This window comes from Chrysemys picta, chromosome 19 (genome assembly GCF_011386835.1).
Source record: "Chrysemys picta bellii isolate R12L10 chromosome 19, ASM1138683v2, whole genome shotgun sequence".
NCBI classification, from domain to species: domain Eukaryota; kingdom Metazoa; phylum Chordata; order Testudines; family Emydidae; genus Chrysemys; species Chrysemys picta.
This window is the reverse complement of record NC_088809.1, coordinates 6,665,065-6,686,094: the sequence shown is the minus strand read 5'-3', so window position 1 is coordinate 6,686,094 and position 21,030 is coordinate 6,665,065. Positions and strand designations below refer to the sequence as shown.

At 37.8% G+C, this 21,030-nt stretch overlaps 1 protein-coding gene across 15 annotated transcripts in view; it reads right to left on the bottom strand.

Moving 5' to 3' along the window:
* Positions 1 to 5,269: 5,269 nt before the first annotated feature.
* The window catches only part of USP32 (ubiquitin specific peptidase 32), a 147,251-nt gene continuing 131,490 nt past the window's right edge, over positions 5,270 to 21,030 (bottom strand). For 5 of the 15 annotated variants that reach the window (XM_042857885.2, XM_042857887.2, XM_042857889.2 and 2 more), the window contains exons 29-35: positions 20,570 to 20,690; positions 14,776 to 14,886; positions 12,588 to 12,779; positions 11,648 to 11,942; positions 10,639 to 11,066; positions 8,212 to 8,304; positions 5,270 to 7,675 (exon numbers count right to left, since the gene is read on the bottom strand). In XM_042857885.2, the coding sequence (XP_042713819.2) occupies positions 7,502 to 7,675; positions 8,212 to 8,304; positions 10,639 to 11,066; positions 11,648 to 11,942; positions 12,588 to 12,779; positions 14,776 to 14,886; positions 20,570 to 20,690 (1,414 nt within the window). In that variant the 3' untranslated portion in view covers positions 5,270 to 7,501. The remainder of the gene's footprint in view (positions 7,676 to 8,211; positions 8,305 to 10,638; positions 11,067 to 11,647; positions 11,943 to 12,587; positions 12,780 to 14,775; positions 14,887 to 20,569; positions 20,691 to 21,030) is intronic. The other 10 variants (XM_008178815.4, XM_005298807.5, XM_065573117.1 and 7 more) reach the window with 4 other exon arrangements.

Genomic DNA, 21,030 nt, shown 5'->3' with positions numbered 1-21,030 from the left:
TTTTGCTCAAGGTCACACAGAAAGTCTGTAGTATAGCCAGGGAAAGAATCAAATACCACTATTCCCAGACCAGTGTTCTGGCCACTAGACCAGTAGTTCTCAACCTTTCTGGACTATTGTACCCCTTTCAGGAGTCTGATTTGTTTTGCGTACTCCCAAGTTTCACCTCACTTAAAATCTACTTGCTTACAAAATCAGACATGAAAATAAAAAAGCATCACAGCTATTACTGAAAAATTGCTGACTTTCTCATATTTACCATGTAATTATAAAATAAATCAAGTGGAATACAAATATTATGCTTACATTTCAGTGTATAATATCTAGAGCAGTATAAACAAGTAATTGTATGAAAGATTAGTTTGTACTGACCTTGAGAGTGCTTTTTATGTAGCCTGTTGTAAAACCAGGCAAATATCTAGATGAGGTGATGAACGCCCTGGAAGACCGCTGCGTACCCCCTGGGGTACGTCTTCCCCTGGTTGAGAACCACTGCACTAGACCATCCTTCCTCATGATGAATTATTCTTATTCGTAAATGAAAGCAGAACAAGAAATAATGGGTTTATGCCACAGCAAAGAAATTGCAGTTTAAATATAATTTTAGAGGAAAACGTTAACTATAGACCTGGTGGGAAATGGAACAACTTGCCAAGAGAGTATGTGAAATCACCTTCTCTCTTTTTATATATCATTTATGGACTTAAAAACAATTTGAGGTAATGAAATCAGTCCTGTCAGGATGTAGGTTGGACTAGATGAGCCACTAGGGACCTAGAAAATAGTTACTGAAGTGTATATGATTAAAAACACTAATATTTATGGGAGGATGGACTTGTCAGTACAAAGCCAAAGGGTCACCATGGTCTCTCCCATTGTTTCTATCTTTTTATGTAGCACACTATCCATTTGCAATTACTGTTATATAGCATCATTATGCTTAAGTGTTAAAAAAAACCTGTCTATATATTATGCATTGAAAGCACACTCTGCCATGAAAAGTAAAGCAGTATTAATTAACCTTACTAGATAGAGTGCTGACTTTGATTTTCATTTAATAAATAATAGATGACTAACTCAGTTGGATGGTTTTTTTTTTAATAATGTAACACTAGAATAGCCAAAATTACACAGAGCCTCATACAGTTTTTGAACATGTGGGGTGAGACTTGTGATAGACCTATTTTTAAACTACAGGCCAAATTCCTTAATTGGGGGATCAGAAAACATTTGGTATGGGCTATGTAAAAATTTATAAAAGGTGTAACACTCAGGACTGGGAATCTGTGCACAAAGCCAAAAAGAAAAAAGACAGATTGTCAGAGTCCAAAAAACAGTGTGTGTTTGGGTCTAAATTATATTGTAATTTATTCTACTATAAATAAGACAACTGCTACCTTCAGTGAAGTAAAGACTGGATTTACACTGGCATAACAAAGGATATGGCTCTATCTCCCCATGACTCCTCTGAAAAATACATTAATCACAAATGAGGAGCTTGTTAAATTTTTTTTTACAGATGGACACTTAAGTCCTCCCTCACACCATTGTTCAGAAACTCTTCAGTGGGAGGATCAAACATCACCACCATATGTGGTAGGAGATTCACTAATGAACAGATTTAGAAATGAGCAGAGGCAAAATACTTTAAAACATGTTAAATATTATCCTTAAGAAAAGACTCGTTCAGTCACCATAATAGAGCAGGGAAGCAGCTTGAAAGGAACTAATACTGAACAGAGGGAAATGTATACTGCTCAACACCAATGCATGTCTGCAAACTTGAATTAACAGTCCTGCAGATAACAGCAGACATGCCATGTAAGCGGACTAGATGTGCCAGAGTATACATTAGAGTAACAAAATGATTGTAGTGAATATCGTCTAATTAAACTGGAAAGTGCCGTTTACTGGGGGTGTGAATAAGTAGATACTAGTTACTATACTGGGCTTTAATTTAATTAATTTCCCTAGAAAATTAAGTTGGAGGAAGTTTAGATTTTTTGATATTTTAATAGACTTTTACTTTTGTGATTCTAATGTTTTTAAATGCCCATTTTATCAATGCAAGTTATATTCACACTCAAATTGTTAGATTTGCTTTTGCTACAAAATGATTCTCTCATTAATAAAAATGTACAGGCAATAGTATGTAAACATACCTACACTATCCTCAGATTGATTCCCAGTACGTAGATACTTTCTTTGTATGGGTAAATTTAGCAACAAGTGACGGTTTATTCAGAATTATAGACAGTTTATAAATCTATTCACTTTAACTTCCAGGTGTAAGTGATAATACCGGCATTCTTCACCGGGGTACCGTGAGAATTAGTTAATCACACTGAAGTTATAAAACACTGCTTAAGTAGTACGAATGATATAAGGTTTTTCTTAATGTATATTTTCTGATTGTCTGGTAGGGAGTACCCATCAATCACACCTGAATCAGCCACATCAACTACAATTCTCTCCGCAAAAGAGTTCCAAACTTTTTAGCAGCCCACAAAGCACTTCTGTCTCCAGGAAACTTAATGATTATTATTCACGTGCCTGCAACGTGCTTGGAATTGTACAAGACACAGCATATGAGACTCTTTTCTCTTGTAGTCTAAAGCCAGGGTCCTACTTTGGAATTTGCTAGTGTGGATCACGTTATTCAAGGGGACTCCACAGATGAGATCTGATGCGGGATTTGGGCCTAAAAAATACACAGAAGACAGGCTGTACTGGAAAACTCAGAGTAGGGAATAATTTGTTATTATAAATGTTAACGCACTTGTGGACATCATATAAAATGAGATAGTATCTATATTTAAAGATACCAAATTACTACTTTAAGTATCCTGCTAATTAGAAGATTAGTAGATAATAAATCAAGTACTTAATCCTTTGGAATGGTGGAGGATTGACTTTACCGCTATGGCATTTCACTACTAAAAACTCATGGGGGAGGGGAGATATTTCAAGAATTTCTATCAGACTAAATAACTAAAAAATTCTTTAATTTAAGGCAATTTTAAGATGGAACCTCAGCAGTTACTTTCTTTGCATGCCAAGAACACAGACAAGCATCACAACTTTCTGAATTGATAATTCTCTTGGAATGCTAGTTGTCTCAGCTTTATCAGCTTTATATCATAGGAAAGTAAGAAAATAAAACATGCAAACCAAAGCAATCTTGTGAAAATGTGATCATCAAGCAAGTAGGAGAGAGAGATGCTGGTGTTTTCAAGAAAAATAAGGAACTTAATTTTAAACACTGCCCTTTGAATATCATTTAATTAATGTATCTATTAGTGAAGGTGCCCTTGATTTCAATAGCCAGTTACAATATCTGCAACAATTTTCAGTTTTAATATTTCCTTAGACTTTATAGGTTAAACTGGGGAGTCTGAGGTGATTGAGGCCTGTGGTGCCTGCAGCCATATGCATGATGCATACTACTGGCAAGCAGGGCCACCAGGGACAGAGGGAGGGCAGGGGCAAGGGGCAATTTTCCCAGGGCCTTCCATTTGAGAGAGCCCACAAACCAAGTAGCATTGTGACCTGATGCACGGAGTGACAACCCCTGTGCAGTAGTTCACAATGCCCCGTCCGCCATCCTCATCTGTGGAGCGACAGACAGGCCAAACCTGAGCATCACTGCGACCCTGTGCACCAGATCACAAAGCCCAGGGTGGGGAGTCGGGCTTGGCCCTGTGGGACAGCAGCCACTGCTGTAGGGTATGCGTGAGAGGTGGGCTCACTCTCCAACCAGGGGGGTGGAGTGCGGTGCAGACTCGGTGGGTGAGGCGCTGGGTCCAGCGGCTGCAGTGAGGACGGTTCCACAGGGATTGGTGGTGATGCTTGGGATCTCTCCGGCCCACGTGGTACAAATGTAGACCATGTGAAAGATTTCTGGGGGGCACCCCGGATTGAAAGTAGGACCCCTTGCACGGTATCATTAGTCTGTTTTACTGGACTTAAAGGACTAAGTTCCCTAGCTGACGGATGTAGCAGACTCACCTGCTTATGCAAACCAGACTCTAGAGAGGGACAAAGAGCCATACAGAAGCAATGTGTGAACACTTAAGAAACGTGTTTCTTGGCACATTAATATGAGATGTCATGACAATTTTTTCACCTGATTCTCTTCTTGTTTTTGCATGTCATACCAAGATGGCCCCTTCCGCATGAAGGAAATGGGTACTTCACACTCTCTGAAGTGCATTCTTTTATTAATCATATGAAAGAAGTAATCAGATCAACACTTGAACCTGAAAGCAAATTGATATACATCATTTATTTCAAACTGCACCATTAACATGAAAAACTTCAGCAGTTCTGTTTTTCTTTTTGGTGTGGTAACCAGCTTTAATAAAGAAATAGAAGGCAGAAGATTTTTTGTAACAGGTAAAGTAAACTTATTACTGTCTCGAGTGAAATTTCTGTAAACAGAAAGATTATTTCCTTTTCTTATTCTTATTTAAAATTCTTGGTGAAAAAGGCCACGCTGAAAATCCTGACAATATAGTATTTGGAATTTTGGTTTCTGGAATAAACTGCCTTTATTTGCACCCAGGGAAAAACAGTAGTAGTCAACACTGCCACCCTGTGGTTTTGAGCTCCATTGCACTGTTACACTTCCCATTTAAAAGAACAAGGACAGGTCAAATTATTAAGTTTTGTGAAAGATTTTAAGAAAACTTGAACTGATAGAAAACTTTGCACAATTTTGTTAAAATTCCATTCATTCTAAAACAAAGATTTTCAGCATGAACATTTCCCAACTTTGGGGGAAACCTAAACATCACAATATTGTGCTAGCTTCATGAGAACATAAAAGTTAAGTGACTCGAAACTATTATATCTATTTTTATTAAAGTTGCAAGAAGTGCAAAAAGATGACAGAAAATTAGATTTTTAATATTTTCACTTTAATAAGCTAAGGTATTATTTGTAAGATAGGTATGGAAATTTTCTTTTTAAAAATACGGTTAACCTGACACATTCAGAAAATAAAAGGAACATTGTCAGATTAAAATAATCCAAAGTGATTAAAAGCAATAATTAAAAATAAATGGAGAGAGAAATTTTTTTAGCTCATTTTAACAGGTGCATTAACAATACTGCAAAGAATTTATAACATACCTACTCATTCCATTCAACCCTTTGGGTCCAAAAACGTAAAGAAACTCTATTAAAAAAAGTATTGAAACTTCAGAATAGAAAAAATAAACTTGCAATAAAAATTAACTTTGACACACAGAAATTATGACACTTGAGCTGCATCCACAGTATTTAATTTGTCTGAATAATATAGTTACAGATAAACAGGTTCACTCCATATACAATTACCGATACTTTTTTTATACAGCTCATATTCCAATACATCAACACTTTTATTTACATGGTATTTATGTACATTAACATCTTTCTAAAGTCAGTGCATTGTCAATAAGTTTTATACAATAATTTACAAAGTGAATGTAGTTAACTTAATACATTTCCTGCTAATTCATGAATTAATTTAATTAAAAAAAATTAATTACAACCAATGTAACAAACACAAAAGATCAAACAACATTAGTAGATTGTGCTACCTGCTTAAATAAAATCTTTTAAAGTAAATAATTTGAAAATCTTTCAATTTTCATGGAGTTTGGCTAGGGAGATATAGACAAATGTGATCCCAAAATGAGAAAATTCCACAATTCATAACATTTGCTTTTCTTCAACCTCACTGTTTAGACCACTCTAAAGATAAAATACCACACAGAATAGGGATCGACACCTTAGGTCAAAGACAATACTTATTTTGAAACTGATCAATCCTTACAGAAGTACAACTTCCATTTAAGATTGTGGGGGTTTTGCCTGAGTAAAGACAGCACGATCAACTTTATATAGTTTCTTAAATTGATAAAAACAGCCCCTTTCTGAAAAGTAGATACTTACCAGTTGATTTGGCATTGTTGTAGAACATACTGAAAGGAGGCTGAATATTAACTAATTTTACAGATCTAGAATGTAAATGTAAATTTAATCAGTAATTATGTCAAGTCTAAAGAGGGATGCTTAAGGAAATGAATGATAAAATTTGCTGAGGCTCAGTTGAAGAAAAGGCTGAAAAGAGTGAAACATTTACCTCGATTCAGATATGCTAACAATTTAACACTGCTAAAATACTAAAAGAAATGCCTACTCATAAATAACCTTTTTTCCAGTCTTGAACAAGCCCCAATGCTGTATTTCTTGCTCAAGCCAAAGCCCCACTGACTTAAAAGGGAGTTTTGGATGGGCAAGGAAAGCAGAATCTAGCTAGTGAGTAATAAAATGAATGCCAAGTAGTAGCAAATTTGTTGACTAATGCTGTTAAAAAGTGTTTTTTTTTCCAAAAATCCTGCAAATTAATGCCTAGCCTGTTACAGTAAGAAAATTTGAAAATGCAAACCAATTAAAAAAACAAATCCAGTTTAAATTATGAAATGAACAAAAATCCTTTTTAACATAACATAACTACCTGACAACCATCATTTGACATTTGTTTTAAAAGACACAGTAGATAACAGTGACATCCATTCACTCCAGAGCCCTTACAGCAACAAAAATAAACAATGCTTCTGAATTGTAATTGTATGAATTTTTTTAAAAGTGCAAAATTTAAAAGCAACACTAGTAATGAAACATAACATCTTTCCTTCCATGAGTTGGGAGCACTTTGTGCAAAGTGCACATTCAGACACAATGCATATAACCACAGATATTCCCTCCAGCCTGAACAGTCTTTTTTTTTTTGGAGACTTTTCAATGTCTAAAAGATAGGATTCCTCAGGCCAGATAGCCATTCCTGAAACTTGCTGATTTGCACAACCAACATGTGGAGAAAACAAATTATAATAAACCATTCAAGTGCAGAAATCAATCTGCTCTCAAATTATGATTTGGTCGTGCTCCCAACATACTGAAAGCAACGATACACATAAATAGTGGCAAATATGGAAAAATTCCATAACCATTCTGTAAGCTTTGTGCACTTTTCATTTTCTTGCTTTCCCTGTCTTGCCAATAAAATGGGATGAAACTTCAGGAAAAAGGAGGTAGCAATATCATGTTGTCAATAGACAACACTACAATTTTTTCCCATCATCTTGAATCTAAGGAGAACCGTAGGATTTTGTTAGAATAACTGGTAAACTCTACACTACTCTGTTTAGCTCTTATTTGGACTATTTCATTTAGCTCTTATTTGGTCCTCGTTGGCTTTCAAACCATTTTATTTAAAGGCCAATGGCAGTTTTAATCTGATGTCTAACATCAGAATTGTTTAGAGCATGTAGTGAGATATTAGAACAAAAACAATGTTTATGTTAACTGCTAGCTAAATAGATGTTTCTTTTTGTGCTTTCTGACCACAGGATAAGACAACTGACATTTAGCTCGTTCACTTCAATAACACTGTAGCCAAATGTAAGTTTCATCCTGCATGCTCTCAAACGGTCCATGGAAGATCACTTGTTTACTGTAAAACACAGTACTTTTTATAATCAGACTCAAAATCTTCATCCATGCTGCTTGTGTCTGCCATCTTTTTGCCATCTATCTTTGGCAGAAACTGTGCATAGTCTACCCCCTGCTGCTCGTAGAAAAGAATGTAGGCAGAGTCGGTGTCAATTTCATCAGGATGTAATTCCTGTAAAGCAGAACAAACATTTACTAAAACTTGAACTTGTACCATTGTGCTAACATCACTGAATTTAAATACATGCACTTACTGTAGAAACAATCATTTGAAATGGACATTAAGAACGAGGACAGTCACATTTTCTCAAATCTGCCTTATTTTATTAGTCAGGCTAAATTATTTACTTGAAAATGAGTTCACTTTTATAATAATAAATGCAATTACTTAGAAAATATTTAAACCACAATTATCCAGTAGCTTCAATTCAAAATGTCTAGCACAAATGACAAAATTTATTTTGTCTAGATTGTTATTGGGCAACTTTTCTATTTTTGGCTCAAAATCATCAAATATGTTTCCTTACTCTGTTAGCAGCATATATTCAAATTTTAATATTAAAAGTTTTCCAAGTACAATTTCAGGGCATCATTTTAATGTTCATATGTTACTAATTTTCAAGCTATTCATATTTCTAAACAAACAGTTCACCTAAAATTGGGTTTTAGCCCCACAAAACTAATCTTTCATGAAAATGAAATATTTACCTTACAGCTGCTGTCATTGTAACAGTACCACTTGTTATTTGGGTTTTTGGCATAAGTGACATAATGACCTCCTCCCATAATTCCTGAATGGCACTAAAAAAAAGATTTTTGTTGTATTAAAAATATATCATTCATTGAGATTGAAACCAATCTGCCTTCTGTCACTGAGTGGCAATGGTTCAAGACATCCCTTGAAATCAACAGATCCTAAAATGCTCATCTACTGAATGCTTCAATGTTATAGGCCCTATCTGGTCAAAGCTCTTTCCCCAGGTGTCAATGCAATCTAGAGCTGTTTCTAGCTACAATCTAAGTAGGACATACCAACTGCGTTATTCAAAGGGCTGAAAGGTATGTCAAAGGTATGTATGGCAGTTCCCAGCTCAACCTGGCCAAACCCAATTCAATTTCTCCCTCACACCCTTTTCCTGCATTCATCTTTCTCCATTATAAAACCTTAGATTCCACCACCATTTCCCCCATCACTTTTATCCTTGAAATCATCTAATTCCTTCCCATATCCATGTATTACCAATTCGTTATCTTCTACAATATCAAGTAAGTTGGATTCTTAATTTGTCACCACAGCTAAACAAACCCCCCGCACTTTTCACATCCGGGTCATCCTGTCCCTTGCTATATTGCAACCACTCTTCTTTGGCCTCCCTGGTGCCTACATCTCTCTGCTTTAGCATGTTTAAAACACTGCTGCAAAGATTATTTTCCTTGCCTGTTGCTCTCACCGCATCACTTCCCTCTTTGAACCCCTCTATTGGCTACTCCTCACCTACCATATCATGTTTGAATTTCTCATCACTTATGCATCTCCAGTAACGCCGTCAACCTCAGTGTCCCCCTAGTGTTTCTCTCACTGCTCCCTCACCACATTTATCTTCATCAGTGTTGCACCATATGCTTAGGACAACCTCTCAAATGCAGAATCATAGAATCAAAGAATGTCAGGGTTGGAAGGGACCTCAGGAGGTCATCTACTCCAACCCACTGCTCAGAGCAGGACCAATCCCCAGACAGATTTTTGTCCCAGATCTCTAAATGGCCCCCTCAAGAATTGAACTCACAACCCTGGGTTTAGCAGGCCAATGCTCAAACCACTGAGCTATCGCTCCCCCCATGAGAAAGAATGTCAAGCTCCCTCTCTCTCGGTGACATTTGGGGGAATCTGGCTGTATAACTTATGAATTCTGGTTGATATTGTAAAGTTATTATGAAATTGCTGTGTCATGGAATGCCTCTCTCTCTCTCTCTCTCTCTCACACACACAGACAAGGTGTTAAGCATGTGCCCCCAACCCTCCCGAGACCCGGTACAATGATGAACTCAGTGACTGCCTGGACTTCATTTGGACTCTGGAGGCTTAAAACACACGGGATCCCTTCACAACACTTCGGCAAGTGTCCAGCAGGGCAAGTGTGTCTAGACCTGACAGTCAAACCTCTCCCAAAGATTCACTTCTTCTGAAAGGCCTACGAATACTCATGAGTTAATTAAATGTCCTCTCCACTCAAACTCAATAAGAGAGAATATAGTGTTAGAAGGGAGAAATTTAAATAAAATCAAACAGCAGTGTCATCAAATGCGCACAATGGTCATCAATAAGCAGTTCATCTAGTCACTGTTTGCCCCCTTCATTAGGAAAGGGCCTATCAAACTTTAGATGCTGTATTCATAAGTATTAATAATGGTAAGAAATTAATAAGTTTTGGTATTTTCCAGACTGTCAGACAAATTAATATTCAATACGTCTATATCTGTCTACATGCATACTCCTCAAACATTCATCTGGCAGGCCAGTATCTGTGAAGCATTTTGAGAAAGTAAAGCTTTATGCAAATAATACTTTAATCATTAACTCTAGTAACAGGTGAGAATCTAAATCTGGCCAAAAGAGTCAGGTTAGATATAAGGATACATTTAACAATATGAACAATTATGAAATAGAATATACTTAAGGAAGCAGCTGAGTCCCCATTATTAAAAATCTTCAAAACCATTAGAAAAGTTCCCAGTAGAATCAGAGCAAAGAAAGATTTTATTTGACACAGGCACCTATTCTCTGCCTGTGGCACACAATTTCAATTGTTGGGTGTACTGTGAAGATGTAGGTGGCCCTGTAATACACCGGTCAGACCTGATCATCTGGTGGTCCCTCTCTGGTGATCCCCCTCTGGCTTTAAACTCTACGACTGACTGAGATATTTAAGCAGAAAAGCACTGTGCAGAGATTAACTGTTCAGTTATATTCAGCTTTATGGTAAACTGAATTTACTGAGGATAACTGCATTTAATTCTTCTTTTTGTTATTCTTCTCAATGACAAGTGTTTCCTTCATGCCTATTGCACATGAAATTCTAAACTTAACAAAATTGCAGTTTAAGCATATTTTACTTATATGAAATGTCAACTTACCGAAATTGCATATAGATTGTAAATAGGGTTAAAACAGACTTCTCTTTGGTCATCTGTAATATCCTCCTCACTGTGGTTATCAATCACACCATTGATACTGCCATTACTATATGAATTCTGCTCACAAATGTATCCATTGGCTAAAGTCATCTCGTCCTGAAAAATGAATAATTCACTCTGGCTACCACCCAAAACGGGTCCTTTACTAATGGCATCTCCTTGGTCAGCAGTAAGTTTCTGTTCCTGGTCAGTACCATTCTCTTTACTTGCATCCAAATTTTCTTTGCTATTTGATAGTTTGTTTTTACCTATCTGTGGTAGCCGCAGTCGCCCTTTACCTCTTCCTAAAGTCCTAGGGCTGCTATTTGGGCTACTGTTTTTACTTGCAGGACAGCTGGTTCCACTTTTCCTCCCCGGTGATGGAGATGCTGTAAAAGAAAGAAGTTAAAACCTTCTAAGTAAGCCAGCTGCAAGCCTAGATTTTCCAATACAAGATTTCTTCCAATAACTAGAGACACTAACGAACTAAACTTTTGGGATGGATAACTTTTTCTTTTTAGCGACCAATTCATACTTTATAGTTAGAACTCAGAGTGAGACTATTAATTTTATGTGGATTAGCTGGCAGATCTTGCTTACTTACTCCCTCGCCTTCCAAATCTACAATGGCACATATAGCAGCTGAAAACTTCAAGCCACAGAAAATTTGAAATGCCAATATATACCAACCATGAATAACTCAACTTCTTATTAATGACTGCTGTAATAGGCTTACAATGGAAAACGGAGGCAGAAATCAATGTTTCAGAATAAACAAATTCTGAATCAATAAAACACAAATAACCTCTCTTTTACAATGAGTACACATTTCAATTGGCTTGTATTTTATCAGTTCCAGAGTAAAGAAGATTTTGAAGAAGAACTACCATACTTCTTGCTATAGGTCAATAATCACTAATTTCTACACTGCAATTTATAGAGAGACAGATTTCCTCTATTTATTCCCTACCTTTGATGTTATTCAAGATGCTACTAGTGTTAAATGAGGATGGACTCCTGTTCAGCACATCCCCTTCGCCTGATGTATAAGTATTTTGGAGATCTGTTTTCCTAGGCTCCCCTTGCAGAATCCGTGGCTCAGAAAGGTCATCAACCTGGGGAGTTAGTTGCTTTCGTTGACAATGACTTGGATCCCTTTGTACCAGAAAGGCACTTGGGTCAAAATTTTCACGAGGAAATTTAACAATTTTCTGAGATTTTATCCAGCGGCCATTTACAAACTGAAATCGTTTCAGGTGAATTATCTAGGGTGAAACACATTAAAGAAAACAAGGTGATGGTTATATCCCAATGACCTAATCAAGTAATTTAAATGTTTGTTTTATCGTTCCAGAGATATACATACTATAAGATTAGAACACAAATCAATTTGAATTGTACAATGTGTGGGGTATCTGGGTCCACAGAGGCAACATCTACCAACCAACAGTATGTAGGAGATAAAGCTTTAATAAATAAATAAATAAATAAAATAGTAAAGCATACTTTGTGTTCTTTAGAAAACTAATAAATTTAAAGGTAGCAAAAGTAGATGTTGCATAATTTTAAAGACGAGAACAAGGCTGTGTTCCGTAAAGGTAACAGAACCAACGGCACTGCAATAATTGCAATGAACATTTCAATCTTTTGCTGCAGCAGAGCAACGCATTTAAGCAGAGTTACAGCATTTTCCATTTACATTACGTAAAACTGATAATACATGTGTAGCAAGTTCACATTGGGTCACCTATGATAGCCATGATTCAGTGGAGACAAAAGGGAACATAGGCAGATCTAAACCTTCCTTATTCTGTGAAAGTAGGAAGATGTACCCAGCAATCCGAACTCTTGTGATGAGTGTACATTTTTACTGTTGCCCAAAAGAAAAAGAAAATTATTGAAAGTTGTACCAAAATAGGGGGAAGCCTCCAAAGGTCCAGTTTTTTAGTGGCCAGGCAATGAGTCTTGCACTTGGAACAGTAATACATCTCATCTTCTCCCAGTTCTTCCTCACTGGTAAAAGCTCTTAGACAGCTATCCAGATTGATGGGCTCCGCCTGAGCCCGTCGGCTTTGTTCAACACTTTCGTGCTCTTCTACAATCTAAAGAGGTTACCAGATAAGATGAACTTTGTATCTTGGCAACTTTCCTAATACAGTAGACCCTCAGAGTTATGAACACCAGAGTTACAAACTGCCCAGTCAACCACACACCTCATTTCGAACCCGAAGTACACAATCAGGTGCAAGCAGCAGAGATGCAAAAAAAAAAAAGCAAATACAGTACAGTACTGTGTTAAACTACTAAAAAAAATAAAGGGAAAGCAGCATTTTCCTTCTGCATAGTAAAGTTTCAAAGCTGTATTAAGTTAACATTCAGTTGTAAATTTTAGAAAGAACAACCGTAAGGTGTTGTTCAGTTACGAACATTTCAGAGTTACGAACAGCCTCCATTCCCAAGATGTTCGTAACTTTGAGGTTTTACTGTACCTCAAAAACATACCAAGTACTTCAGATTCATGTCCAGGGTTCTTAGAAGTACCTTGCAAACTTATTGGGGAGTAACTTATTTAACTTGTTTGAAAGGAACTTCAAAAACAATTTTATGTGATAAAGTCACATGTCTGTCATCTTAATGTGAAGCTCAGGAACATAAATCTTTCAGGGGCTTAGGTATGACTGCAATACAGAGGATAGCAAGTTTCTCCACTTCAGATCATTAAAGGTGTCAGAGGAAGTGGCTAAAAAAGTCAAAAGTTTTTTTATAAAAACGAAATAAGCAGGGCCTGGGGCTATACTGTTTCCAAATGCTTTATTTTACCTAGAATTTCTTCAAGCAGTGACCTTTTTTTAAAAAAAAGCCCACGCTTTGGTAACCATTGTGAAATTTAGACGAGTTATTTATTTTAGCTAGTTCTATGTCTCCTCTTTAGGATTATTAGGTAGAGAGATGTTATTATAGAATTTTTTAAAGACCTTCCTATTTTTGTCTGATTTCTCCATTTCTATTGTGCGGGAAGGAAATAAATATAAGGCGCATTTAGTGCCTTTCAACAGAGGATCTGAAAAAATCCTTTACAAATGTTAATTAAGCCTCAGACACTCACATGAGATACAACAAGTATTACACGTTCAGTCTACATATAAGCAAATTGAGGCACATTGAGGTCCATGGCAATTTGATGGTAGCCAACATAAAAACAGGATAACCTTAGGAAATACAGTTATTTTATTGTAGTATGTACTTAATGGCTTTTCCCATCTTTTCTGTTAATAGGATATTCATTTTCCCTCTCAAAGTAATGAGATGTGCAAATAGCTCCAAGGATCCATTATTTAGATGCAATTCTTTTAGTAAAAAGAAGAACAGGAGTACTTGTGGCACCTTAGAGACTAACAAATTTATTAGAGCATAAGCTTTCGTGGACTACAGTGGGCTGTAGTCCACGAAAGCTTATGCTCTAATAAATTTGTTAGTCTCTAAGGTGCCACAAGTACTCCTGTTCTTCTTTTTGCGGATACAGACTAACACGGCTGCTACTCTGAAATTCTTTTAGTCTATCCTCTAGAATTTACTCATACTTGAAGCTAAGTTTATTAGCTACCGTCTAACCACCACTTGGGTTACTTCCCAGAGATTCTCTCTAGAGACAATTTATCTCTACCATTTAATTTAAAGTACTATATTATTGTTTCCTATGCTATGTTCACTCATACTGTGTCCTTTAAAGTGGGCCTGGTCTCCTGTTGAACTCCACATGTTATTGGAGACTCAGACTGACATCGTTGGACCATTACATGATGCCTACAGAGGCATCAACTGCTCCTTGTAATAGTGGCTGACAGTAAAACAGCCAGTCTACGCATGTGTGTAGGGATCAAGGGTAAGGAAGTCAGTCTTCGCCAGCAGAGTTTAACTCTCCATATGTCTGGCAGATACCTTATACGTCTTGAGGTGCATAGCTGAACTTCAATCTTTCCCTAAGTTACCATTTTTGTTCATCAATACAGGAGTATTGTTATGCAGTTAAAATCTCCTCCCAATTTAGTCTCACTCGTCCTAAACCTGGAAAGAATCTGCAAAAAGTTTTGGCCTGACCTTGGTTTTTGGTGTAGATTCTGCCAATCGTAACTTCTTTACACAGCTTGGAGCCTCTAAGTACCAGATTTCTGCCTTCCTTATTTTTGACCTGGTCATCCACCTGTAAAGCTATGTTTTTTTAAAAAAATTATTGCCACCCCTTGTTTCTTAGCATAACCTTCTCTCCTAACCTTGGCACCATACAGGGTCCGGTTCTAAAAGCACTTCTCAATCAGTCAGCCGCCCTGTACTCAGCTGACAATGATAATTGGGATCAGCCAGTATTCTAGGCATGAATTTTAAGGGGTGCCATTGGTAATATGGATCCGATTCCCTGAGGGGTGGAGGAATGAACTGGGAGAGAAAGAGAGCTGGAGTCCAGTGTTTTGCTTTTGCTCTCTGAAGCCATAATGGCTCAAGCAAGTTTTCCCTGATATAGGCATCTGGACTTTGGCTGAAGCTCGCCATGTGTTCTACCATTTACTTCAGGATGCAGATAAGGAAAGTCATGTATTTTACATTTAGATATTAAAGACATGACCTTTTTTGCATCACTTTTTTTTAAAATACCCACACTTTTGCAGGTGCTTGAAATCCAATTCAAGGCAGCAAAGTCAACTGCTTAATTTGCCGTCATTACAACTAGCACATTACAGAATGAAATGTAGAGATATTGTGTTTCAACAGTGTCCCTACATGGACCCCCAAGTTCCAATATTCTAATGGTCTTTTACTAACTACTTTTCCACCGAGGGCTTGTTTAGACAAACAGTTGATGCGCAGCAAGCTTGAGTGTAAATCCACAGTGCACTGACTGGTCATGTGGACCCTGCTACTGTGCACTAAAAGTTCCCTCGAGTGCTTTGATCTGCTCCGCTGCGAAACAGGAGTAGGTCAATGTACACTGGCAACTTTCAGTGCCCTGTAGCAGAGTGTACACAGATGGTGTTCAGCACGCTAATTTGCTGTAAATGCATTAGGGCTGTTGATTAATCGTGGTTAACTCTCACGATTCACTAAAAAAAATGAATCGTGATTAATCACAGTTTTAAATCGCACTGTTAAACAATAGAATACCAATTGAAATTTATTAACTATTTTTGGAGGTTTTTCTACATTTTCAAATATATTGATTTCAATTACAAAACAGAATACAAAGTGTACTGTGCTCACTTTATATTAACTTATAACTGCACTCACAAACAAGACAATGTAAAACTTTAGAGCCTACAAGTCCACTCAGTTTGTTCACATTTACAGGACATAATGCTGCCGGCTTCTTATTTACAATGTCACCTGAAAGTGACAACAGGCATTCCCATGGCACTTTTGTAGCCGGCATTGTAAAGGTATTTACGTGCCAGATATGCTAAACATTCGTATGCCCCTTCATGTTTCGGCCACCATTCCAGAGGACATGCTTTCATGCTGATGATGCTCGTTACAAAAAAATGCGTTAATTAAATTTTGACTGAACTCCTTGGGTCTTTGGGGGAGAATAGTATGTCTCCTGCTCTATTTTACCCACATTCTGCCACGTATTTCGTATTATAGCAGTCTCAGATGATGACCAGCACATGTTGTTCGTTTTAAGAACACTTTCACTGCAGATCTGACTAAATGCAAAGAAGATACCAGTGTGAGATTTCTAAAGATAGCTACAGCACTCAACCCAAGGTTTAAGAATCTGAAGTGCCTTCCAAAATCTGAGAGGGACGAGGTGTGGAGCATGCTTTCAGAAGTCTTAAAAAAATTTCCGATGCAGAAACTACAGAACCCGAACTATCAAAAAAGAAAATCAATGTTCCGCTGGTGGCATCTGACTCAGATGATGAAAGTGAACATGCATCTGTCTGCACTGCTTTGGATTGTTATTGAGCAGATCCCATCATCAGCATGGACGCATGTCCCCTGGAATGGTAGTTGAAGCATGAAGGGATATATGAATCTTTAGAGCATCTGGCATGTAAATATCTTGCAACGCTAGCTATAACTGTGCCATACGAATGTCTGTTCTCCTACTTTCAGGTGACATTGTAAACAAGAAGCGGGCAGCATTATCTCCCACAAATGTGAACAAACTTGTTTGTCTGAGTGACTGGCTGAACAAGAAGTAGGACTGAGTCGATTTGTAGGCTCTAAAGTTTTACATTGTTTTATTTTTGAATGCAATTATTTTTTGTACATCATTCTACATGTGTAAGTTCAACTTTCATGATAAAGAGACTGTACTACAGTACTTGTATGAGGCGAATTGAAAAATACTATTTCTTTTGTTTTTTTACAGCAAAAATATTTGTAATAAAAAATAAAGTGAGCACCATACACTTTGTATTCTGTGTTGTAATTGAAACCAATATTTGAAAATGTAGAAAACATCAAAAATATTTAAATAAATGGTATTCTATTATTGTTTAACAGTGCAATTAATTGCATGATTACGTGTGCGATTAATCGCCATTCATTTTTTTAATCGCTTGACAGCCTTAAAATTTACACCACAGTATGCTGTGCACTAGCAGTTCCTCTCGACAAACCCCAAATTCCATCTGACACTCTGAAATATTCTCCTTTACAGTCAAATGGACCAATCCACCCCTTATATACAACGCCACTGGTTTCAATTCAATTAACACTAGAGACTAATTTGGTCCAAATTAAATGATGCCATTATTATGCCAGATGTTTCTTGTACCTTTTGGATTGTTACCTCTCCATGTTCTGTAAATCTCCCTCTCTCATGACCTATTTAAAGGTTTTCAACTTCTTTAGCATACTGCAGTCCTTTTCCCATCAACCCTCCAAACCCTGCCAATGTAAGTGCCAGCAAATCTCCAGAATGCACATCATCTAAACTCAAATCAGTTTGCTCCCAACACACAATCACAGCTAGTGACCCCTTCTTTCCTCAGCTAGCCTCTTCCACATTTCATAACAGTGAAACACAAATTAAGGGAATGCTCCATTCTCCACATGGCAGGATGTCACAAGCTGCCCCTTCACGGGCAAACACAGGCACAGTGGTGTCTCTGAGTTGTTAATACAACCCCTTTACTGCTCTAAGATTCCCCTGAGCACACTTGCCTGAGAATATTGGGTGATCCTGGCTGTCCTTCCTAACTATTTCGAGGGCCCTACAGAGCTCTTCAAAGCCCCACTGAATGACTATGCCTTCAACTTCCGGGTTCCAGAAACTACTAAACTTTGATTTTAACTATATTAAACAAACATCGTAATACCTTACAGTAACCTTTCTACTTCTTATTCTATTAGGGATTAAAGTCTAATTTTATAAGAGCTCAGCAGTGCTTCCCTTCTTGATCACAGTTAATCCCACGGACCCACACCAGTGATCTTGCTTTCTCTCCCCTCAGGAGCTAATTGATGATCCTTCAAATTCCAGTCAACCCCCCCTGAAGTTCTGAACTGACAGCCTGGATGCAACTTCCATCCAGGACGCCAACCCTCTGTGTCTCTGTGCACCCACTGGCATACGTTCTTCACACACATATCCTGTCACACAATTTCACTAAAGTTTATTCTATAACATCTCAGATCAAACAATTTCAAGTTCGTATAGTTCCTTTTCCACACAGCACATCAAACTTCCTCTCACGTTAGGTAGCCCTCAAACTGATAGGTGAGATGTTTGGTTGAGTTTACACATAATGTGTTCAGGGCCTACAATGCACTTTTTAAAGTCAGGAGGCAGAGAGCCAACAAAACTTGTGTCTTTCATCAAATGCGACAATATTTGGCATCAAATGCCAAATTTTCAGTGGGCATCCAAAGGTACTTGTACTTACTATGCCTGTTGGAACACTCTCCTGTCCCCTGCTGCCCTTCCCCTAACTGTTCCTGAATATTCTGAGGGCGAGGCTATAAAAGATGCTGTGGGGCTCTGGCTACCTCAGTTCCTCTGACTGTGTCCACAGATCTGAGTAATTAGGACTCCAGGGAAGAGGGGAAGGTAGGCATGGAGCGTGAATGTACACAGCTCATGCAGTACTGTCATCTGTGGAAGGTGGAATGTGAAGTCCTAATTAAACAGTGCTCTTCAAATACAGCATCCAACTAGAATGCTAGGTCTAGTGCATAATGGTTTGTAAGTGTGTGTAGCAGCTCTGCAAATTTCTACAATGGGTATATGCCTAAAGCATGCCAAGATATTTGCAGTGTAAAGGCCTGATAGGGATGTGGAAATATGCGTCCCATAAACTGAGAGCCCCAAATAAATCTTGGGGCTATTGGGAGAATGGATTCTAGGGTCAACATACAGAAACTGAATATTCTGACTAAGGAGTTGAGCTTTCTCAAGTCTAAGATGGGTCAGAGACAGTTACTGATTCTGAAGAAAGACGGCTATCTGGAATACGAACCCTTTCCCCAGAATTCCTTTGGAACTTCTTCTATAGCCCCTACTTCCATGAATGTGCAAACCACTTTTCTTAGTAGGTTCTCATGAAAGGGGCACCCTAGCTCCTCCTGAAGTAGTAGGACATGGATCCAGTTTTACACTCCCTGTGAGCTCTTGGGATTAAGGTGTTGCAGACCACAAATGCTGAAGGAGACTGTCCTTTCGCCACTCAAGCCAGATACCTTATTGGAATCCAAAGCAGGGAATACAACAAGACAAGAGGCACACCTCTTAAATCATGGCCTCTTCCCCTTTGCAGCTACCACAGGATCTGTAAGCTTTCACACCAACGTGTGGGAAATAATAAAATAAATACTTAGAAATTTTAACTTCTTTATTTTCTTAACACTAACTCTTCAAAGGAGGTTAGGTCCAAATTGCATCTCCCTGGAGAGGTTCCTGGTCTGTCCGCTGCCCCAGCTGAAAGGAATGGAGGTGGCCAGAGCACATCCCTTCCTTTTATAGCCTTGCCCTTGATTTTCAGGAATAAAGAGAGGGGCAGACAGGGGTGGGAGACAATTCCTACGGGCACTGCTGTGACATGTTCCACTCAAAGCGGCACCATGGGTGCATCCCATGAGTAGGAATGTATAGCGGTCACTCAAAGATGGGTCTGTTTTCAAAAGTTTACAACCAAAAAGTTACCTTTTTAATTTATTTACAATTAAAATTTCAAGAATTGTCAGCCAAGTTCTGTTTGTAAAATGTTTATTTAAACTATGCACAGACAGGTAACGTAGTATTTTAATGTAAAAACTGAGTATGACATCTTGGGTTTGGGGTTTTTTTTGCTTAAGAAGTTACCCATGAGGACACAAGTTTTTTATAGGCACAATTTACACACAAGTCACAATCCCAAAATCACTTACACATGCTATCTTTAGTTACATAAGTAGTCCCAATAAACTAATGAGGCTACTCATGTGCATTAAGTTTAGCTTGTGCCCAAGTGCTTTCAAGATTGGAGCCTCTCTTTTTTGTGGATGTTGTCCTATGTTTAGTGCATTTATGGAGATTAAATCAAATGTCATTGTATCAGGATGCACTGGGAATATGCACCTTTTGTGGTTGTCAAAAGCTTCATCATGAAGTAAAAGGCCTATGGATATACCAACGTCACACAAATTGCCCTTTACAGACAACCTTCGAGTTAGCTCTTCCCATTATTGATTTTGTATTCATTATTTCAGTAGAGGACGAAACACAAAAGCAATAAGGCAAGTGCCTAAATACTGAGAATATGTTTCTAATCTCGCTCCTGCTGAGATGGACTAATGATGAGCACGCAACCACGGAAGTGATGTTAAAATAGGATACATTTCAGAGCTAATAAAATACAAGTAAATATCGCAAGCTAATGATGTGCTGCTGGGTTTATTTTGTAAATGATTTTACCCGTTCCTGTGATGTCTGGTAGCGGAGATGAAGGGCTGTAGGATCCCAATCTACGGCGATGTAAGCATTTCCAATATAAGCCCTGTCTTCTGCACACTCGATTTTACACCCACGGCAAAATCTAAATAAAAAAAAAAAAAAAAAAAACCCTTAGCCTCAATGGTGACAGATGAATTATCCAATAACTTAGATTCCTGTTAATCAGAAGGATACTTTGTTCTCCTTCTTTTTCTTAGACCATGGCCATCACTGTGGTGTTTGAGACTTTGTCTTCTGTGCCAGAAAGGTGTGTTTTTACAGTAGGGTAATCCAGGCACGTTAGTGATCATTCTGTAACATCCTAGTGAAGACAGGGCACCAGGTAGCTAGGCAAAGTCAACACTATATCCTCACCCATAGTTGAACTTGCCTAGCTACCCAGCAGTTAAAAACCACATCCACTAGGATGTTACAGCGGGATA